Below are 17658 nucleotides of genomic sequence, written 5' to 3' on the forward strand. Positions count from 1 at the left end.
CCTGTCTGACAGACGTTAATCTTCTAGTAGCTGTGCGTGAAAACTGCCAACGTTAATCTTGCAGAGACGGGGAACTTGAGCAAAGAGTTCTTTGGCGTGAGTGAGCAGGAGTAAGTATTCCGTTGCTTTTATGGACTCATTATCTATGGGCTTCTCCCTTGACGGGACGTCCCCCCGATTGCCTGCGAGCTTCTCCTCCTGTCTGTACGGTAATTTCTGTACAGCGCGACAGAGAGTCGAGTGGTTATGACGCAATCGTTAGCCTATTTTTACTAAAACTGTTTCTACGGGGCCATAGTGTAACATAGAAGGTAATGGAGCCCTTTATACATTGTCGTGTTTCTTTAGAAATAAATAATGTACAAATGGAGTCTTTAAACGCCTCAGATGTAAAGTTATTCGCTGTCAAAGTGACGCCAAAATGAATGGGAGTCAATGGAAATGCTAACGCAAGTGAAGTTCTGCTACAACATGGCGGCACCCGGCCGGCTTCAACTTCCGGTCGATGGATTACCCCCTTGGTAATGACGGTTGATCCTGGAGGCTAAGCGGTCCCTTTAAATCGCCAATTACATTTCAAATGGTAACCTGAACAGAATCCACTTTACAAACATCATAACATTTAATATTTTCTGTCATGAGCTCGGACTTGATAATGCCTACTTCGTGTACTAGCCTATTCTAAAGCTTATTAAATGAATTATATGTTTTCCACTAGAGGGCGTTGTGGGCTCATATTTAGTTATGACTGACTACTATCAGTAAAATAAATGTCATGTTTAATAGCATAAATAATAATAATAATAAGTGTCATGATTTCCTGGTGATATTTAAAAGCAATTATTAGACTTTTTTTCAACCAATGATGAATATAGTTGCAATAGAACAAGTTTATAAGTTTCATAAATACCTTGACATTTGAGGTTCCTAAATCCCATTAGACATTGGAAAAAAAAATATGGGTTGGGGGGATAAAGACAGTAATTTTATAGTACGATTACATTTTTATTTGTCTTTCCATCTGTCTGTCTATCTATCTATCTGTCTGTCTGTCTGTCTGTCTATCTGTCTATCTATCTATCTATCTATCTATCTATCTATCTATCTATCTATCTATCTATCTATCTGTCTGTCTGTCTGTCTGTCTGTCTGTCTATCTATCTATCTATCTATCTATCTATCTATCTATCTATCTATCTATCTATCTGTCCGTCTGTCTGTCTGTCTGTCTGTCTGTCTGTCTGTCTGTCTGTCTGTCTGTCTGTCCGTCCGTCCGTCCGTCCGTCCGTCCGTCCGTCCGTCCGTCCGTCCGTCCGTCCGTCCGTCCGTCCGTCCATCTATCTGACTATCTATTTATACTTTGCTTATGCATTTCCAAGTTTTCTTGTAATAATCACTGTGAATATCTCACTCTAAACACCTATAGCTGAACTTTTATTTTATTTATTCACTGTAGTTTTATTAGATTTGTTTGTTTGTTTGTTTTTGCAAAAAAACCATTCCAATAAAGAATTCTCTTTCAAATATCCATGATTTGATGCTTGAACTCTACATTAACATGAGTGAAAATGTAAGACCCACCCAAATCTCTCTGACACATCACACACTGAGTGGAAACAATTTCTTTACGGGCCACAAAAACCCCAGAGGGAACGTTTCCCTCACTGAGCTCTTTGTTCTAATAGATCAAGGGTGTGTTAGATGTTATCAAGCATATTTGCATGTTTACCTAAGAACGACACATCACAGTGGAAGCCCTTTCCTTTGGAAATCACAGCACCTCACCTAGTTCTGCTGAGCTGAGTGGGAAACATGATCAGCCTAGTTCCAGATTAAACCTCTGTCAGGACATGTTGGCTATTCTACTCTTGGGTTTTCTGTGCGAATTTGAATGTGCATGTTAAACTGAATTTGCTTGATATAAGTATTGCATTAGTCATTTTCTACAGAAGGAGACCTCTTTTTTTGTTTTTTACATAGAGTTTAAGTTCTGCTTTGCATTTTGCATTGCAGACAGGAAAGGTAAACGTCTATGTTGCAGAATCCATCTGACAGTCATGATCTGTCATCAGACATATTCATGTCAAGCTGTTTGGATAAAGACATGTGTACAAGAGTTGACATTTTCTTTCAACATTTGTTTCTTGGCTAAATTTGATTGGTATTATTCCTGAAAGTATTTAGCACTTGGCATTCAAATGGATGTGATTAAAACAAATCCATTCATATTGATAGTGTCATGTCAAAATTCACATTTTTTAATTCACATTTTTCAGCACACCCATCTATAGTCTCTGAAACTATAACCACGTGTACTTTGACAAACGGTAACAGAATATGCCTATGGTAACAAAATCTTAACACATGGTGGCGCTGTATGCCCACAGATTTAGAGTTCAAAATTCTCCCCCCTAAAATCATATCCAGCTGTACAATTTTTGCTTCATACCACCATGTGCCTATAAAATAAATGGGATGTTTCAGGGAAACATCTGTTCCATCATCATACTATCTATCATTACAGGGAAGTTCAAAATTGTTCAAATAGTTTTCCTTTCTTTAAACATTGCTGATTTTCCTTTTCCGTTTATAAGCTTAGTAAACATAAGGACAAAGAACTGGATGAAAAGCTACTTATGCAGCTTGACACACACACACAAAGGTGCTGATTCTAATTTGCAGAGAGTTTATCACTCCAGTAATCAGTGTGTGGCCCATTATCTCATTGGCTCATCTCCTTGCCGTATCTCACCAGAAAGATGGCTTTTAGACCATGCAACGACTAAATTTTTTCCATGTTGCATTACTCCAATGTCTCAATTTTTATGCTATGTTTTGCCCATCTAGAATAATGTATGAAATGTACATTCAAATCACATAAAATACATTATATATATTATATTATAATATTTTTTTTATTTTTATAAATGAGACTATTTTAAAACGTTATCTGCCCAAATATACACACAAAACACATGGAATTGTGACTATATATAGTGACTATTATATATATAATGCTCATCTAGATGTTAAATAATGTATGTAATGTACACTCAAATCACATAAAATACATTATATATATATATATATATATATATATATATATATATTATATCTTAATATTTTTTTAAATAAGTCTATCTGCCCAAATATCACATGAAAATTACACATATATCATTTATATATATATATATACATATATGTATATACAATTAAAAATGATTTCTTTAGAGTAATTTTGACTTACTGATTCTCAGTCTTTTTTAGAAAATTCAACAAAACCGGAAATATTCCATCTCAGCACATTTGTGTGGTGAAGCGTATTAAATGAATCATCAGTGTACTTGAGAAATTCCTCAAGATGGTGTTAAATGATCTTGGCCAATACAACCATCCGCACTGTACTCATATGCTAAATGGCACCCAGTAGAGTTGAAGACATGTTCCCTAAAACTCAAAGGCTAACACCATCCATTGGGCCAAAGTTCACCAGTGATGCTATAACGGTCTACGGAGTAAAAGCGACCCATTTGGAGTATGTGACTCTTTTCTGGAATCAATTGCTGTACTCCAAGTGAAAGCTCTTGCTGCTGAAAGGCTGAGCTCATGATCTGTAAAAAGGGAAAATAGTCTGCAAAAAACTGAGTCTGCAAAAAGTCTTACAGAGCAAGCACTCGACGGCTCAAATCTTGTGGTGAGCAACAGCTTTTTTATTGGAATAAATTACAATGCACAAACCAGATTTTTATAAAGTGCGCTGTGATTATACATGTTTTCCTCTGCCCCCATGTTCTGAAGAGACACAATCTTACTCATGTGATGCGAGTTCCAGGAAACAGCATGTCTGCCGAATCCCCTCCCATCCTCTGCTGTTTAGGTCATGGCATGACTTGACACTGTCCTCTCTCCATATACTGAGCAGCCTGTTCACAGACACACAGAAGCGTGTGGCAATATTGACGTTTTATAACACAAACTCTACTGCCAGTGGTGAAGGAATTTCATGAACTTGACTTCTCGTGGGGATTCCAGAAATGACTGTGGCTTGTTTATAAAGGTTATGGCACATAAGCGTCATGTGGTTTTGATTTGGACGTAATTTTTAACTATGCCTAAAAAATATTGTGTGCAATGGGATTTCAAATCGCATTGGATGCTAACGTAACAGGGAGTTGTCTCACTCCCAGTTTGACACCAGAATGTTAAACAATAGGAAAAAGGTTGGAGATCATAATTAACAGCTTTTCCCCCCCCCTGAATAATGGATATTGATTTTAGTAGCAAAAGAGTTTGACCTGAGAGATTGACTGTAAATAGTGCTGAGTAAATGAGAGGCAGTTTTGCCACACGGTCTGCATGGGGATTTTTCCGCGCCATGTGTCAGCTGAAGATATTCTCCTGGTCTTCAGAGGGCTGTTCCCAGGAACGCTCAGCCAAGACCCCAGGCTCAACACCCTGCTGTACTTTGAAATGGGATCTTTATTGTCCATAAAGTTTAAGCCAAGTATGAAGAATCGCTCCTCCCAAACAAAACACACACTCTCTCTCTCTCACACACACACACACACACACACACACACACACACACACACACACACACATATGTATGAAGAGAGAAAGTGAGAAAGAGTGCACAGTCTTTTTTTTGTAAAAGCCATGTTTCCAATTATGCAGCAGATATATATATATATATATATATATATAGATGGGATATGATAAAATAGTACTTTCTTTAATATAAAGAAGGCTCTTCATCTCATATAACTACAGGAAAAACATGAACAAAACTGACTTGGTGCAATTAGATGTTATTTATTTAATAGATTTGATTTTTTAACGTTTATCATTACTAAATCGAGCAATTCTGTACATAATGCCAAATGCATTAACTTTCAGGATATTTATATGCCTTCAGACCAGAATTGACCGTTCCTCTGCAAGTAAACTATCCCTCAAGACATGCAGGTTATCTTCCCTCTTTTATGTAATGATAAATTTAGCTGCAACGCACCTGCACCTCAGACAAAACTGTTCCATATTTGCTGCTTTGAAGCTGGAGGGAAAACAAAGAGTGAAAATCAAAAAGACCTGACCCTGAGATAACAGATAAACAGTCTATCACATCTCCTCTCTGCTCCCAGCTATCTCAAACGAGATATGAAAACAGAAACAGAGCTTCCATCTTTGATTTTACCTGTATGGGATGCAGTTCATCACTGTAACCAATAGTAAAGTGAGACTTCAAAAGAGCAGGGAGGTCTTGGATTTCAGTTCGGGACCCCCTGGCCATCGGATGGATGAGGTAGAGCGTGTACGGCGAATGAAGACAACATCACAATGAAGAACTGTCTTGAGAGCCACAAATTACATTGGGAGGACAGTTAATGAGGGTGATAATACAGATCTTTGCAGATGATAGATGAGACGACAGCTATTACAGGCCAAATGTGTGAGATTTATGGCTTTGTTTTAAATGCACTAAAGGCTAAATATGACAGTTTTTTATATGATTTGATATGTTCATAAATTATTATTTAAACAATGGGGGGTTGGAATGCAAAAGCACAAGCTGAAAGGAATTTGAGAATTTTGGGATTGTCTTTCTACAACAAAATAAATCTTAAAATATTTGATAATGTTTCTGAAGAAGCAAGACGGCAAGGCTAAATCACTTGGAGTGAATTGGGAAAGATACCTGAGCACAAGTGTGTTCATTCACAGTAATGTAATACTAGAATAAAGTGTGTCACCATTGCTCACCCTGTCTGGACCAGCTGAATCAAACTTATCAGAGATAGTTATTTATTTCTATTAAATAAAGCATCTATACCAAATTACTTTTTTTTTTACATTCATTTAAAAAAGAGTATAGGTCTATATATATAGTTTATTTATTCAATATAATATAGGCTATGTCAATGTTATATTTAAAAAAAAATTATTATTTATTTAAACTGGTCTTCCTTTTACAGATTGATTCTTCTCTTGTTTAAATATCAAAAGCGGCCAGCTCTATAAAGTTGTCAAAAAATAAACCGCTTAACAGCAATGGACATTCATGTTGTGTACTACCTGATCCTCCAAAAACTGTAGATCAGAACCGTTTTTTCCTGTATGACAAGGTTCCTGACTCGAGCCCCGGGCGACGTCACTGAGTGGGTGATGAGCTCTGAATTTCTTACACCACGAGGAAAAAAGGTCCCCAGCTGAAGGCAGGAAAAGAGTGTGACGAGAGGAGCACGAAATGCCTAGACGTCTACCTGTTTGGATCAGGATGAGATCTGGAGCACTCGCAGAAGGGCGCGCGCACGCAGGTTCAGCACATGGCACTCAAGTCAACAGCTTTGCTCTTCAGAAGAAAAACTGAATATTTTACATACCAAATGGAAACGCTTTTTAAAAGTTCTGGCATTTTAGTAGTTCGAGAGGTTTGACTACATTCCATTAACCTAATCTTAGTGCACTTCTGCCGGGAATTCTCCCCAATTTATCTGGTTTTGATGGATGAAGATCTCCAAGAAGTAATAATGAAGATGCTGACGACTCTCCAAACGGATTTTGCGACCGTCCTCACCCGATGATGTGCTTCTTGGAAGTGTATTATCCAGGGGTGCTGAATCTTCTCAGATATTACCAAACTTTCGCACAGGACAATTAAGCCATTGTCATCTCTGGACTAGTTCTTCAACATCACGTAAACTTGTGTCCTTTGAAAGCCATTTGACCATGACGATTCCACTTTCCAGAACACAACTTGCTCTCTTCTTTATCCTGCTTTGTCCAGTCAACATCATCGGGCTCTGGTGGTAAGTAATAGCCTATCTCAGGCGCGCGCTCAATTTCCTCTAGAAATTCCAGCAAGCTCCATATTTAAAGTTCGATCAGTGTGATTAGAGAAACTTCAACGTTACAGTATAGAGATGATCGAATAGAAAAATATGACAACACTCTTCGTTCCGGCTTATCGCATAATTATTCTTTAAAGAAACATCCCTAGGCACTCTTAACAATAAATGTTTTTCTGGTTCAGCAAAAACCCCTCTTCTTATCAGGAAACCTCTTGTTGTATTCCTGAGTGGGTTGTATGGCTTTCTGGCGGTTAAAAAGTTTAGGTTCTTCAGATCAGTGTATTGTTTTTTGAATGCAGTAAAATATATTGTTTTATAAAGAACTAAGATATTTGTGGAACTTATTAAGGTTCTTTTGTGACATTAGGCTGTAAAACATTCGCAGTTTTGCTGATTACAGGCATAAAATGAATTTCTGTGCACAATATTGTCTATGATTTGGTGCCTTATTTACTGCATGCTCTATGAAAACTATTCACTTCTAAAATACAAATCACTTTTCCATTGAGAAGTCCATTCCACAAAATGAATAACTGTTAAGAAGAATGAGTTATTCACATAAATCATTGCACAGTTTATATATAACATTTGTGTAAAGTGCTTGTTAGTTAAAAGAACATTAATTGAATTTCTGAAAAAAATCAGTAGGTCACTCTAAAAAAGTTAATAGCCTACATTATAAATATATTCAGAGAAATTGACTGTGATACCATAAACGTTGTTGATTATAGCTTTCATTTTTTGTGGGTTTATTAAGGGTTAAGCTGTACTCTGTTTCAGAGATAGACACATCAGGTCAGAGTTGGAATTTTAGCTGGACCTCCGGGCTGTGGGTGTCATCATAAACTACTCCTTCTCTTAACACTCTGAAATGCATGAGTTTGACAAGAGGGAGATTGTTTGATAAACACAGACAATCCAAAGTGACACATTAACAAGGGTGTTGTTTAACTTTGAATGTTCAAATTTCCACCTTATACTAAGTCAGCTGCACCTAATGCTCTCCGCACACGTCTCACACACACACACTCCTTCATACACCTGGATGTCTAAAAAAAAGTTCGCAAAGACAATGATGCTTTCTTTGGGGCATGACGCATGCCATCACAAACCTCTCGTCTGGTGCTGGGCTGGGCCGAGGGTCTCTGACAGACAGCGTGCCATTCACATGCTGAGGCTGAGAGGAGATGAAACGGAGGCAGATAAACTGGCTCTCAGGACTCTGATTGTGCTCTGATCTGCGGGGCTAAGAGCTGAGTGCTTGAGGAAGCGATGGGAAGCCTCACCTCCTCTGGAGTCTTCGGGGTCATGTGCTGGCAGCCCTCCAGGAGTCTGTCGGACAGGTGTGACTGTGCACGCGCCATACCCTCTCGCTTTTATGTCTGTGTGAGTCCACTCAGTCAACATTTGTTTGCATTTTAATGCCCGTGTGACCTCAACCCAATCTGTTCCTTCACACTCTTAATTATTCTGTTCAAACAGTGTTCTCGATCTCTTAAACGTTTTTGACTTGAAAGCTCCCATTGTGCAACACAATATTCAAAGGCCTCTCATGTAATATTTCCTCTGTAATAATGAAACAAATGTTCTGCTGTAATAATGAAACATATATTTGTCAATATATTAAATCAATTAATAACTGTATTTGTGATTGCAGAATTTTCAAGAACTGTGTGTTCTCCAATAAAACAAAAGATCATAAAAATAATAATTAAATGTTGCAAAAAATAATTAAAATGTATGTTTAGCGTACACCTTGCTTTTATGTGTATTTTAGCATTTTAATTAAGTTACAATATTTAATTTAACTTAATTGAAATAATTTTCCTCACCTTCTGATTGAGAACATCTGTGTTAAATGGATAGTTTACCGAAAAAGTGACAATTCTGTCATTTTTTCACTCACCCTCATGTTGTCCCAAACCTGACTTTATTTCTTCTGTGAAAAAAGGAAGAAAGTTTTAACCATTTTTGTCAATACAATAAAAGTCAATGGTGTCCAAAACAACAACATTGGACTACACTGACTTTCATTGTATGGACTTTTTTTTTCTTTCTTCAAAATATCTTCTTTTGTGTTTCTCAGAAGAAAGAAAGTCATACAGGTTTGGAACGACATGAGGGTGAGTAAATAATGACAGATTTTCCTTTTTTTTTTTTTTATCCATTCACGAGTCTCCTATTGGACCTCTCCTATTTGAGTGTGTCCCAGACTGCACAGTCTCCTCTAAGATGTTCAGTCTGGGAGAAGCGAATCTCATTTGGAGAATGGAGAGATATCCAATCAAGCGGCCTTGAGAGATGGATCAGATAACGATTGGATGACAGCTGCTTGGCCCGTTTGGCCGCACTTACAGTGTTTCACCTCCGAGCATGCGTCTGCCGCTCTCCCGTTTTTCAGGTCTGTCCCATCTGCGTGTGACGGACAGCGTCGTGGTGAAGGAGTTGCGCAGCGCCGTGGTTCCACTAGCATGATTTAGTGGCGCACTCCAAGACGAGACTGTGCCATGGCTCTGCGCCATGCGCCACAGAAGTGAACCCAAGCCACTCTGTGCAGTTCCAGCCCTGTCGTGACTGACTTCATATCCAGCATACTTGGGGGATTAAGTAGGGATGAATTTCGCTCTTTCACAAAGTGAAAAAAGAAGAGACTTATCTGTAACCGCGCAATTCATAATGTAACCTGAGGTCTCAACAGGCGCAGAGGGCGACGGGTCTATGAAAAGATAAATGTGCATGTGTATGTTCGCACTGATTATTTGGATAACTTCTCTTAATCACAGTTCCCCCCTCCATTCCCCCTCTATATTATCTCTCTCATACATCACGGTGTGGCTGTTTTTGGATATTCCTGATTGCACAAGTTGGGTACATCCTTTTCCATGTTATGATTAGGCCCCATCTCTCGCTTATCACATACAGATAAAGGAGAAGGAGGAAAGAGTGGCTTTGAATAAAGCCGTGAATATGATGGTTGATCATCAAGGGCATGTGGTCTTCCTCTGTGACCAGCCTTATGCGCTGACCTCTGATCAACATCCCCTATTAAAATCCTAAAATGAATCACTGTATAAGAAATGGCTGAAGTGATCATCATGTCCAGATTGACTCTTCCTACAGGCATGTTCCTTTGTCTATTGTAATGTTTTTGGCCATGGTCGTGGCTGGTTTCGATTAGAGCCAGGGAAGGGATGGTTCATCAGACGCAGACGAATATCTTCATCTCTATATCACCCAAGCCATAATGTGACCACATATGCATCCCAGGGCTTTTGTGATATTCAAGCTTTCCTTTATAAGCCAACGCTTTACCTCGCCCCTTCTGACAGTGAAACAGGACTTGGAAAGAGAGAATCGCTCCAACGCTGTCTGCTCTTTTACGAGTCTACACCTCCTGCTGTAAAATGTGGTTCCATTATTTGAGCAGTGATCCTGGCGCTGAGAAACTCACAAGTTTGTAGATAATCAGAGACTGCAGCAGAGAACATTGTATCTGCTTGTGCAGATCGAGCTAATAGAGGGATTAATGCACTATAGGAACACTTAGGAATGAATTGGCCATAGGGAGACTTTTCCTGGTGAGCTTCTAGACTGTCAAAACAATAACAATAATTTTAAATGTAATTATTATCATTTTTTTAAAGGGAGTAATTGTTATACTGTCATTAAAATAATATAATCAATACAATCAAATGTGCCATCAATAAATAATTAAAATGCATTCTTAATTATGGAGAATTTATAAATGAGCCACGTATATATATATATATACCAAAAAACTGAATACAATTATTGTGAAAATCAATATATATTGATATTGATTTTCACATGCAAAATAGCATTTCACACAGTATATATCTATATATATATTTAGAGCGATATATCAATTATTTTAATAAATCATCAGGTATTTGTGATGTATAAAAACTGCAATTATGACTTTACAGAAGTGTTATTCATATGAATGCATAGTGATAGTGTGTGGCGTTAACTAAAATATATCATCTCCTGCTAATTTTTGCTGTAGACAGAGACCAAAATTCTCTTTAGGCGCCGAATACAAGTAAAAATTTACATTAGTGAGTAGTATGTGCCAAGTGGCCTGTGACTTAATTAGGAACAGCAACATAATACATGGTTTGAGTCCAACTTTAATAGTCAAGTCAAACTGCAAGTCTGACACTCACGGATTTGAGAGACATGAGTAATTCAAAAGAAAGACAAACTAAATAATTTTACCTTTACAACTGCCCATCAAAATATTATTGTTTTGTTGTTGTTGTTGTTGTTTAACCTGTACTCCATTTGGCCACACATATTTAGAATATTCCTCACATTAAACCATGCACTAAAACAAATAGAAGCATTTACAATTAGAGAAACATTGACTGGCTCATAATGTATGTGATGCTAAGAATGACACCAATGACATCTTATTAATACACAAACAGTTAATTAATTATTTTGTCATAATTAAATGAAATTAAATACATGTACTTAATTTGGCTCTATAACATTTTTTAATGTGCAATGAAATGAATCCAATAGCACATGTAAGCATATATCACGGCAAAACACACTCACGCTGCTCCATGTCCAAAGACTTCTGTTGAGTGGTCATATGTAAATTAAATATTAGGCCCATCAAGATGGGATGCATCACTTGTAAAGCCTGCTATCTCCCCTCTCATATTTCTTATCAGACCGCCATGGAAGGCGACTGGCAAGAGCGTTGGTTTGACTTTTTAAAACAAACTCGCACGGCAGATGAATGTTATTAGTCTGAAAGATTAGCCTTGACTGGGGTGAATGAAAAGCAATGAGGTATTCGCACAGAGCTCTGCTCCCCCAGATGGCAACGTAATGATAAAAACCGACTTCAGCTGCACGGATCACAGACGCTGAACTTCACTCTAATATTGCGAGAGTTATTAAAAAGAAAGAACCGAAGGATTGTGCCGTTCTTACATTACGTCATAGCGACTGTCACGGGAAGCTCTGGCAGCCCGCTCCACGCTTTGGACCTGAGGCCTCTTCTCCCATTAGCAGTTGAAATAAACAATTGATTCAAGTGTAAACACACGTCTGTCGTCACTTTTGATAAAACCCAGCAATTAAGATGTAGCGTTTTTGCTTTAAATGTTATCTGTTTATGTTCAAAGGGGTAATACTATTACCGCTGACATTATAGTGTGTCTGACTCTAGTAGTTGTCTTTTTTCTGTTTATTTTCTTTGTCATCTGCAAGGAACAATGAGTATGCCTAAAAACCATGAAAAGCCTAAATGAATGAGGATCTGCTCAGACCTTAACATGAACCTTGCAGTAAAGCAACAGAACATTCAATTTATATTACTTTTAATCATTTAAAGTGGTTTGTGTGCCGTGCGGTTTGAGAAGATAACCGCACTTTATCTTGTGAAACCTTATGTAGTTCAGATGAGTCATCTGATGAAGCTTTGTTGGTTTCAGGGCAGTGGGGAGTCCCTTGGTCATGGACCCGAATAGCATCTGCAGGAAGACCAAACGTCTGGCGGGCAAGCAGGCCGAGCTCTGCCAGACCCAGCCGGAGATCGTCAACGAAGTCGCCAAGGGTGCCAAGCTGGGCGTGCGAGAATGTCAATACCAGTTCCGCTTTCGTCGCTGGAACTGTACCAGCCAGAACAAATACTTTGGCAAAATCCTCCAGCAAGGTGAGCATTTGTCCTGACATAGTGAAAGAATCCACTCTCCCAGGTTATCTACCTAAATTAATCAATCTGTGCCTCGATTATGTGTCAGCGACGTCTCTTTGAGGGCATGAACTCTGGCCCTGAGACCCATGCCCTCTTTTCAGCATGTTTGATCCAAGTTCATAAGAGAACAAGGACAGCTGTTGTGTCCGGTTTACCTCAGTGCTCTTCTTCTGTGTTAAATTGCTCTCTAAAAACGATCCCCAAATTGCATGATCATTGATCTGCCACATTTTTCAGTCCTTTGAAGAGTAATAAACTAACGTAACCTCTACAATTATTAGGCCGTCCACTCAGGGTTCAACTCCTCCCTTCTCACGTTTGATAACTTGTTCAGTAGTGGCCATTATTTTACCCCACAACAGTCTAAAATGTCTGTCATTATCTAATATTTTGTAAACACTTTCTTTTAAAGATCTGATGAACAACCTAAAGGGCGAGTGTAAATGCTTTCCATTCGAGATGGATAGCAATCAGATTAAGAGGTGGTTCGATACATAATAGGCACAACTCAGCCTTATGTAAATGCATCTGGTAGTTCAAGCCACAGTTTACGAGAACTTGATTTAAATTTGTAAATTGTCCCAAAAATCAACACATCCCAGCAAGCAATAACTGTCATTTCACCATCTAGGTTAACTATACACCCGATATAGTCCGGCTATGAGTAACCCACTTCTAGCCAAAATAACCTTGAATTTTGTTACATGTCGTTTTTGCCCCAAAAACTTGCGAGATGTATTATATCCCATCATGTAAGGAAAGTCAACGGTGATTACAAGGTGTTTGATTTCATTTCTTTGACATGTGCGTCTATTCTTGGGCTATGGTTAGACATCTATTCAATTTTCACTGATTTCACTTAAATTTGCCTTGTTTTAGCCTAGATGTCAGGGCTGTGTTTGGATGACTAATGTCTTTTAAACGTAAAATTGCTTGCTGGTTTTCTTAGAACAACAGACAGCATTCTAGCATAATACAGTTTTTGCAGCCATCTTTTTTGGCTTGAGCAAATCATTAAAGGATATATCAGTATGAATTTTAGATGCTGCATGTTGCCCACCTTTTCTTTTTTAAACAGTTTCATTGGTTGTCACCAGTAGAGGGCACTATTTTGGCTCAACGTACTCTGAGATTGGTATGAGATTAGGATGGTCAGCAAATGCTGTGCCTAATTTGACTTGAGTTTTCTCTTTAGACATACCCATATCACAGTGATGTAGAGAGATGCAGGCTTGTCATATCCAGGTCTGGAGCTGAGAGTTCACGGTTTGGCCTCCAGTGTGGACGTGTTCACACACGGATTGCAACATGATTCCTCTGTCTGCATCAGCCCATCTTAGACTGAGCACTGGAGACTGCCTCACAAAATGGAAATTAATCATAAATTCCTCTGTGTCTATAGGTGAAGCTTAAGTGCTCTTCTGTTTTCATGCATTTACCACAATTACCGTGAGACTCTACTCTAATGACCACGTGTCATGAGAGTTCTGCTAAGGCAGGTTCACTTCCTGCACCGTGCGATAGGGTTGTACAAAGTGTCTCACATATTTCTTCCATTGCTAAATAACTGGGGGCTATTTTCTTCCCCTATTCAAACATGTAAACCAGAGCTTGTTTTCTTGGCCCAGGGGAGTGGCTTTCTAATGCCAGCATTTGCTGGAAATGCTGCCGGCTGCTCTTACATGTTGTCTCTGAGGTTGTAATGAAGTCGTTAAAATCGCTCAGAGACAATATGCGGTTCCAATTAGAAACCCCAGAAATGATAAGGACACTGTGTGCGCGTAATTTGCCCTGTCACCTCAGGAATGCGCCTCATTATTTTTGCTGTCAAGACCTCTTGTTGCATGTCTATGTCAATGAGTTTATGGTATCGTGCATTGTCTGATGTACAGAGGACACCGACATTTTTCCAGAGGTTCAGGTCTCAGAATGGCAACAAGCATTTGAATTCAAATTATATTTTAATTTATGGCACAAATACTAGCATGGAGTCTAAAATATAACTGAAATTTCCATACAAATTATCTACGTATATGTATATATCTATATATATATGGAGAGAGAGAGAGAGAGAGAGAGAGAGAGAGAGAGAGAGACCAGTGTTTTTAATTTTTTAAATGTATTTTATACCCTACGATACCATTTTTTTTTTTTTTTATACATTTATTTCATACTAAGTATATTACAAATCCATTAACATATTTACTGACATATCACTTGAGACTTACGGATATAAAAATTAAAATTTATTTGGAGTACTACTTTATTGCACAATGCACATTTCTTAATATTAGGCCTAAAATGTTTAATATCACTATTAGTAAGGATAGTATGATTTCTACATACTATCAGTCTTTAAATGCAAGATATTTAAAGTGTACCTAAAGTATACTTGCAATAGTTCCAATTTAGCACAATCAAATATACTTAAGTATATCTTTAGTTGGACTATTTCTGGATAAAATACATTAAGTACAAAATTAGGTGTTCCAATTTATCAGACTTTAAGTATATCAATTTAGTATACCAAAAGGACAATTGCAGCGTATTTATATTAAGTACGTAATATGTAAATGTATTTATAGTAAACTTAGCATTAAATTTATGTATTTCAAATATATTTTAGTATTTTTATTTTTCAATTAGGTATATATGGAAAAAAAAATAGTTTGAAGCCTATGATATACAAAAGTTTGGGGTTGGTTAGATGTTTTCAAAAGTACAGTAAAAAAAGTACAATAACTGTTTTAAAATTAAATTCATTCCTATTATGGCAAAGCTTCAACAGCCATTACTCCAGTCTTCAGTGTCACATGATCCTTCAGAAATCATTCTAATATGCTGATTTGGTGATGTTGAAACAGTTGTGCTGCTTAATATTTTTATGGAAACTGTAATAAAAAAAAAACATTCAGGATTCTTTTATTAATAGAATGTTCAAAAGAACAGCATTTATTTGAAATAGACATTTTTGTAAAATATGTTTTTAAAAATATTTAATGTCACTTTTGATCAATTTAATGCATCCTTGCTAAATAAAAGTATTACTTTCTATAAAAAACAAACATTTTTGAACAGTAGTATACATATATATATAAATGAAATTTGAATCTGAGTCTCAATAAATGCCTTTTTACATATACAGTATATGAAGTACAAGCAAATCATTAAAACATTTTTTTTTTTCTTTAATCACATCTTATATTGTGAGATAGTGCCATAGGTGCATGATCCCTCTGGTATTCTGTAATGGGACTCAGAGTTTCTCTCAAATTTTACTATCAGAAATAACATCCTCACATCAGCCATTTGTTCAGCAGATGTGTTCGGTATCTTCAGTATAGTAGTGATCGTGAACTCACATTTGAACTCGTAAGCATGCGTGCATTCAAGAAAAGGGCAGGGAGAGAGAGAAAGAGGCAGAGAAAAAGATCAAAAGTAAGCTTATATATTAGATAACAATGCTACAGTGCATCTCCAAGCCCGGAGGCAAACCATTTATGCCAGCATTAAAACTCTATAAACTCTCTTTTTTCTATATAATCCCATTTCAAACCCGTAATGTATGCTACAAACCTAAGCACAAAACACACTGTAGCTTGGCATTCGCTTTATTTCCAGCCCCACTGCTGGAACAGGTCAGAGGCTGGTGCACTCAGCATGAAGGACTGCATGAATGTATGTTATCATTTAAAGGGACAGCCAGACCTGTTTTAAATGGATTCCTTGTGCACTCAAGAGTAACTGTATTGGAGATTTGTCTGTGAAAGCAATTTTTCATACCCCGAATCTGACTTTCTAAGTTCGCTTAAAAGATGGTATAGGTTGCGCTTCATGTGGACCCTGAGAATAGCCTGAGAATTACACATATTATCCACGAGCATGTGTGTTGCTTCGGTTGCTTTCAGTTGATAAAAGTGGATCCCAGGTATGCAAGATCTGCACAGCATTAGAGATTTTCTCAGCCCTCTCTGCATGCAGGCAGCACATGTTGGCAAAATAAATCAATCAAAATGATTCCCGCTAGTCAGCACTGGTAGAGCCGCTGGAGGGGCCCTGCCTTCTCTGCATCTCTTTTCATCCTGCAGCCCCATGCTTCATTGACTCAAAGATTGAGTATTAAAAAAATATTTGCTAATTCTCACAGAAGCCCCTTCTGGCATTATGTTCTCTCTCTCTTTCCTAGGCAGGCCTGGGCATAGACAGCTGCACAAAATTTGTTTGGAATTTGTGTCTTGGAGGAAAAAATAAGAGAGGGAGTTGAAATCAAGAGACTTTTTACCCTCTGTCTGTCATGACAACCCCTGTCTTATGAATGTATTGGATTAGAAAGTGTGGCTCCAAAGGGGTGAATTTAGTCTTTGTAGTAGTTTAAATGCTGGATGATACAGTGTTTACAAAATATTGTTTGATCATGATATGTTTGACATTCAAAAAGGCTGAGGTAATATCAGGGTTCCAATGAACATGGAAAATCTGTAAATATCAGGAATTTTTTTGAAAGTAATGGTCATTTTAAGATTTATGATTATAAGCATTATATTTAATAAGCTAGTTGCTTCTGCAGAATAAAACTTTCCCACAAGCCAGCATTATCACAGGAGTCTGTCCATTGAGGGTCATAAGTGACATTTGTACAGTAAAAAGTATAATGGTTTAAATATTCATTTTAAAGATTTGACATGGAATTATTATTTCTAAAAATTAATATCTGATATTCATGAAAGATCATGAAAACCAGCAGTGCATGAGTGACAAGACATTGGTCCATTAGTTTTTATTTCTGTTGTGTCATGTTAGGTAGCTCCGCCAACAGTGAGATTTCATATGTCCAAAATCTCTTTCAGTTAACATTATATGATGTTTTATTAACGTAGTTCGGGAGGAACACGTCAAATGAGCTACTCTAGTGCAACCTGCAATCAGTAACCACAAATACTCTAGTATCATCAGCTGTCTACAATCAGTAATCAACAAATACTCTAGTATCACTAGCTGTCTTCAATCAGTAATCAACATATCTACCCAATCAGCACGAAGGCAAACCATATATAAGCACAGTCAAACTCACCTAAG

At 37.6% G+C, this 17658-nt stretch overlaps 1 protein-coding gene across 1 annotated transcript in view; it reads left to right on the plus strand.

The window, feature by feature from the left end:
• Window positions 1-6130: 6130 nt before the first annotated feature.
• The window catches only part of wnt6b (wingless-type MMTV integration site family, member 6b), a 47026-nt gene continuing 35498 nt past the window's right edge, over window positions 6131-17658 (plus strand). Inside the window, exons 1-2 of the mRNA XM_056241833.1 lie at window positions 6131-6806; window positions 12320-12540. Of these exons, the coding sequence (XP_056097808.1) occupies window positions 6727-6806; window positions 12320-12540 (301 nt within the window). The 5' untranslated portion in view covers window positions 6131-6726. The remainder of the gene's footprint in view (window positions 6807-12319; window positions 12541-17658) is intronic.

The sequence above is a fragment of the Rhinichthys klamathensis genome, unplaced genomic scaffold (assembly GCF_029890125.1).
Source record: "Rhinichthys klamathensis goyatoka isolate OS25496 unplaced genomic scaffold, OSU_Roscu_1.1 h1tg000021l_1, whole genome shotgun sequence".
In the NCBI taxonomy this organism is placed as follows: domain Eukaryota; kingdom Metazoa; phylum Chordata; class Actinopteri; order Cypriniformes; family Leuciscidae; genus Rhinichthys; species Rhinichthys klamathensis.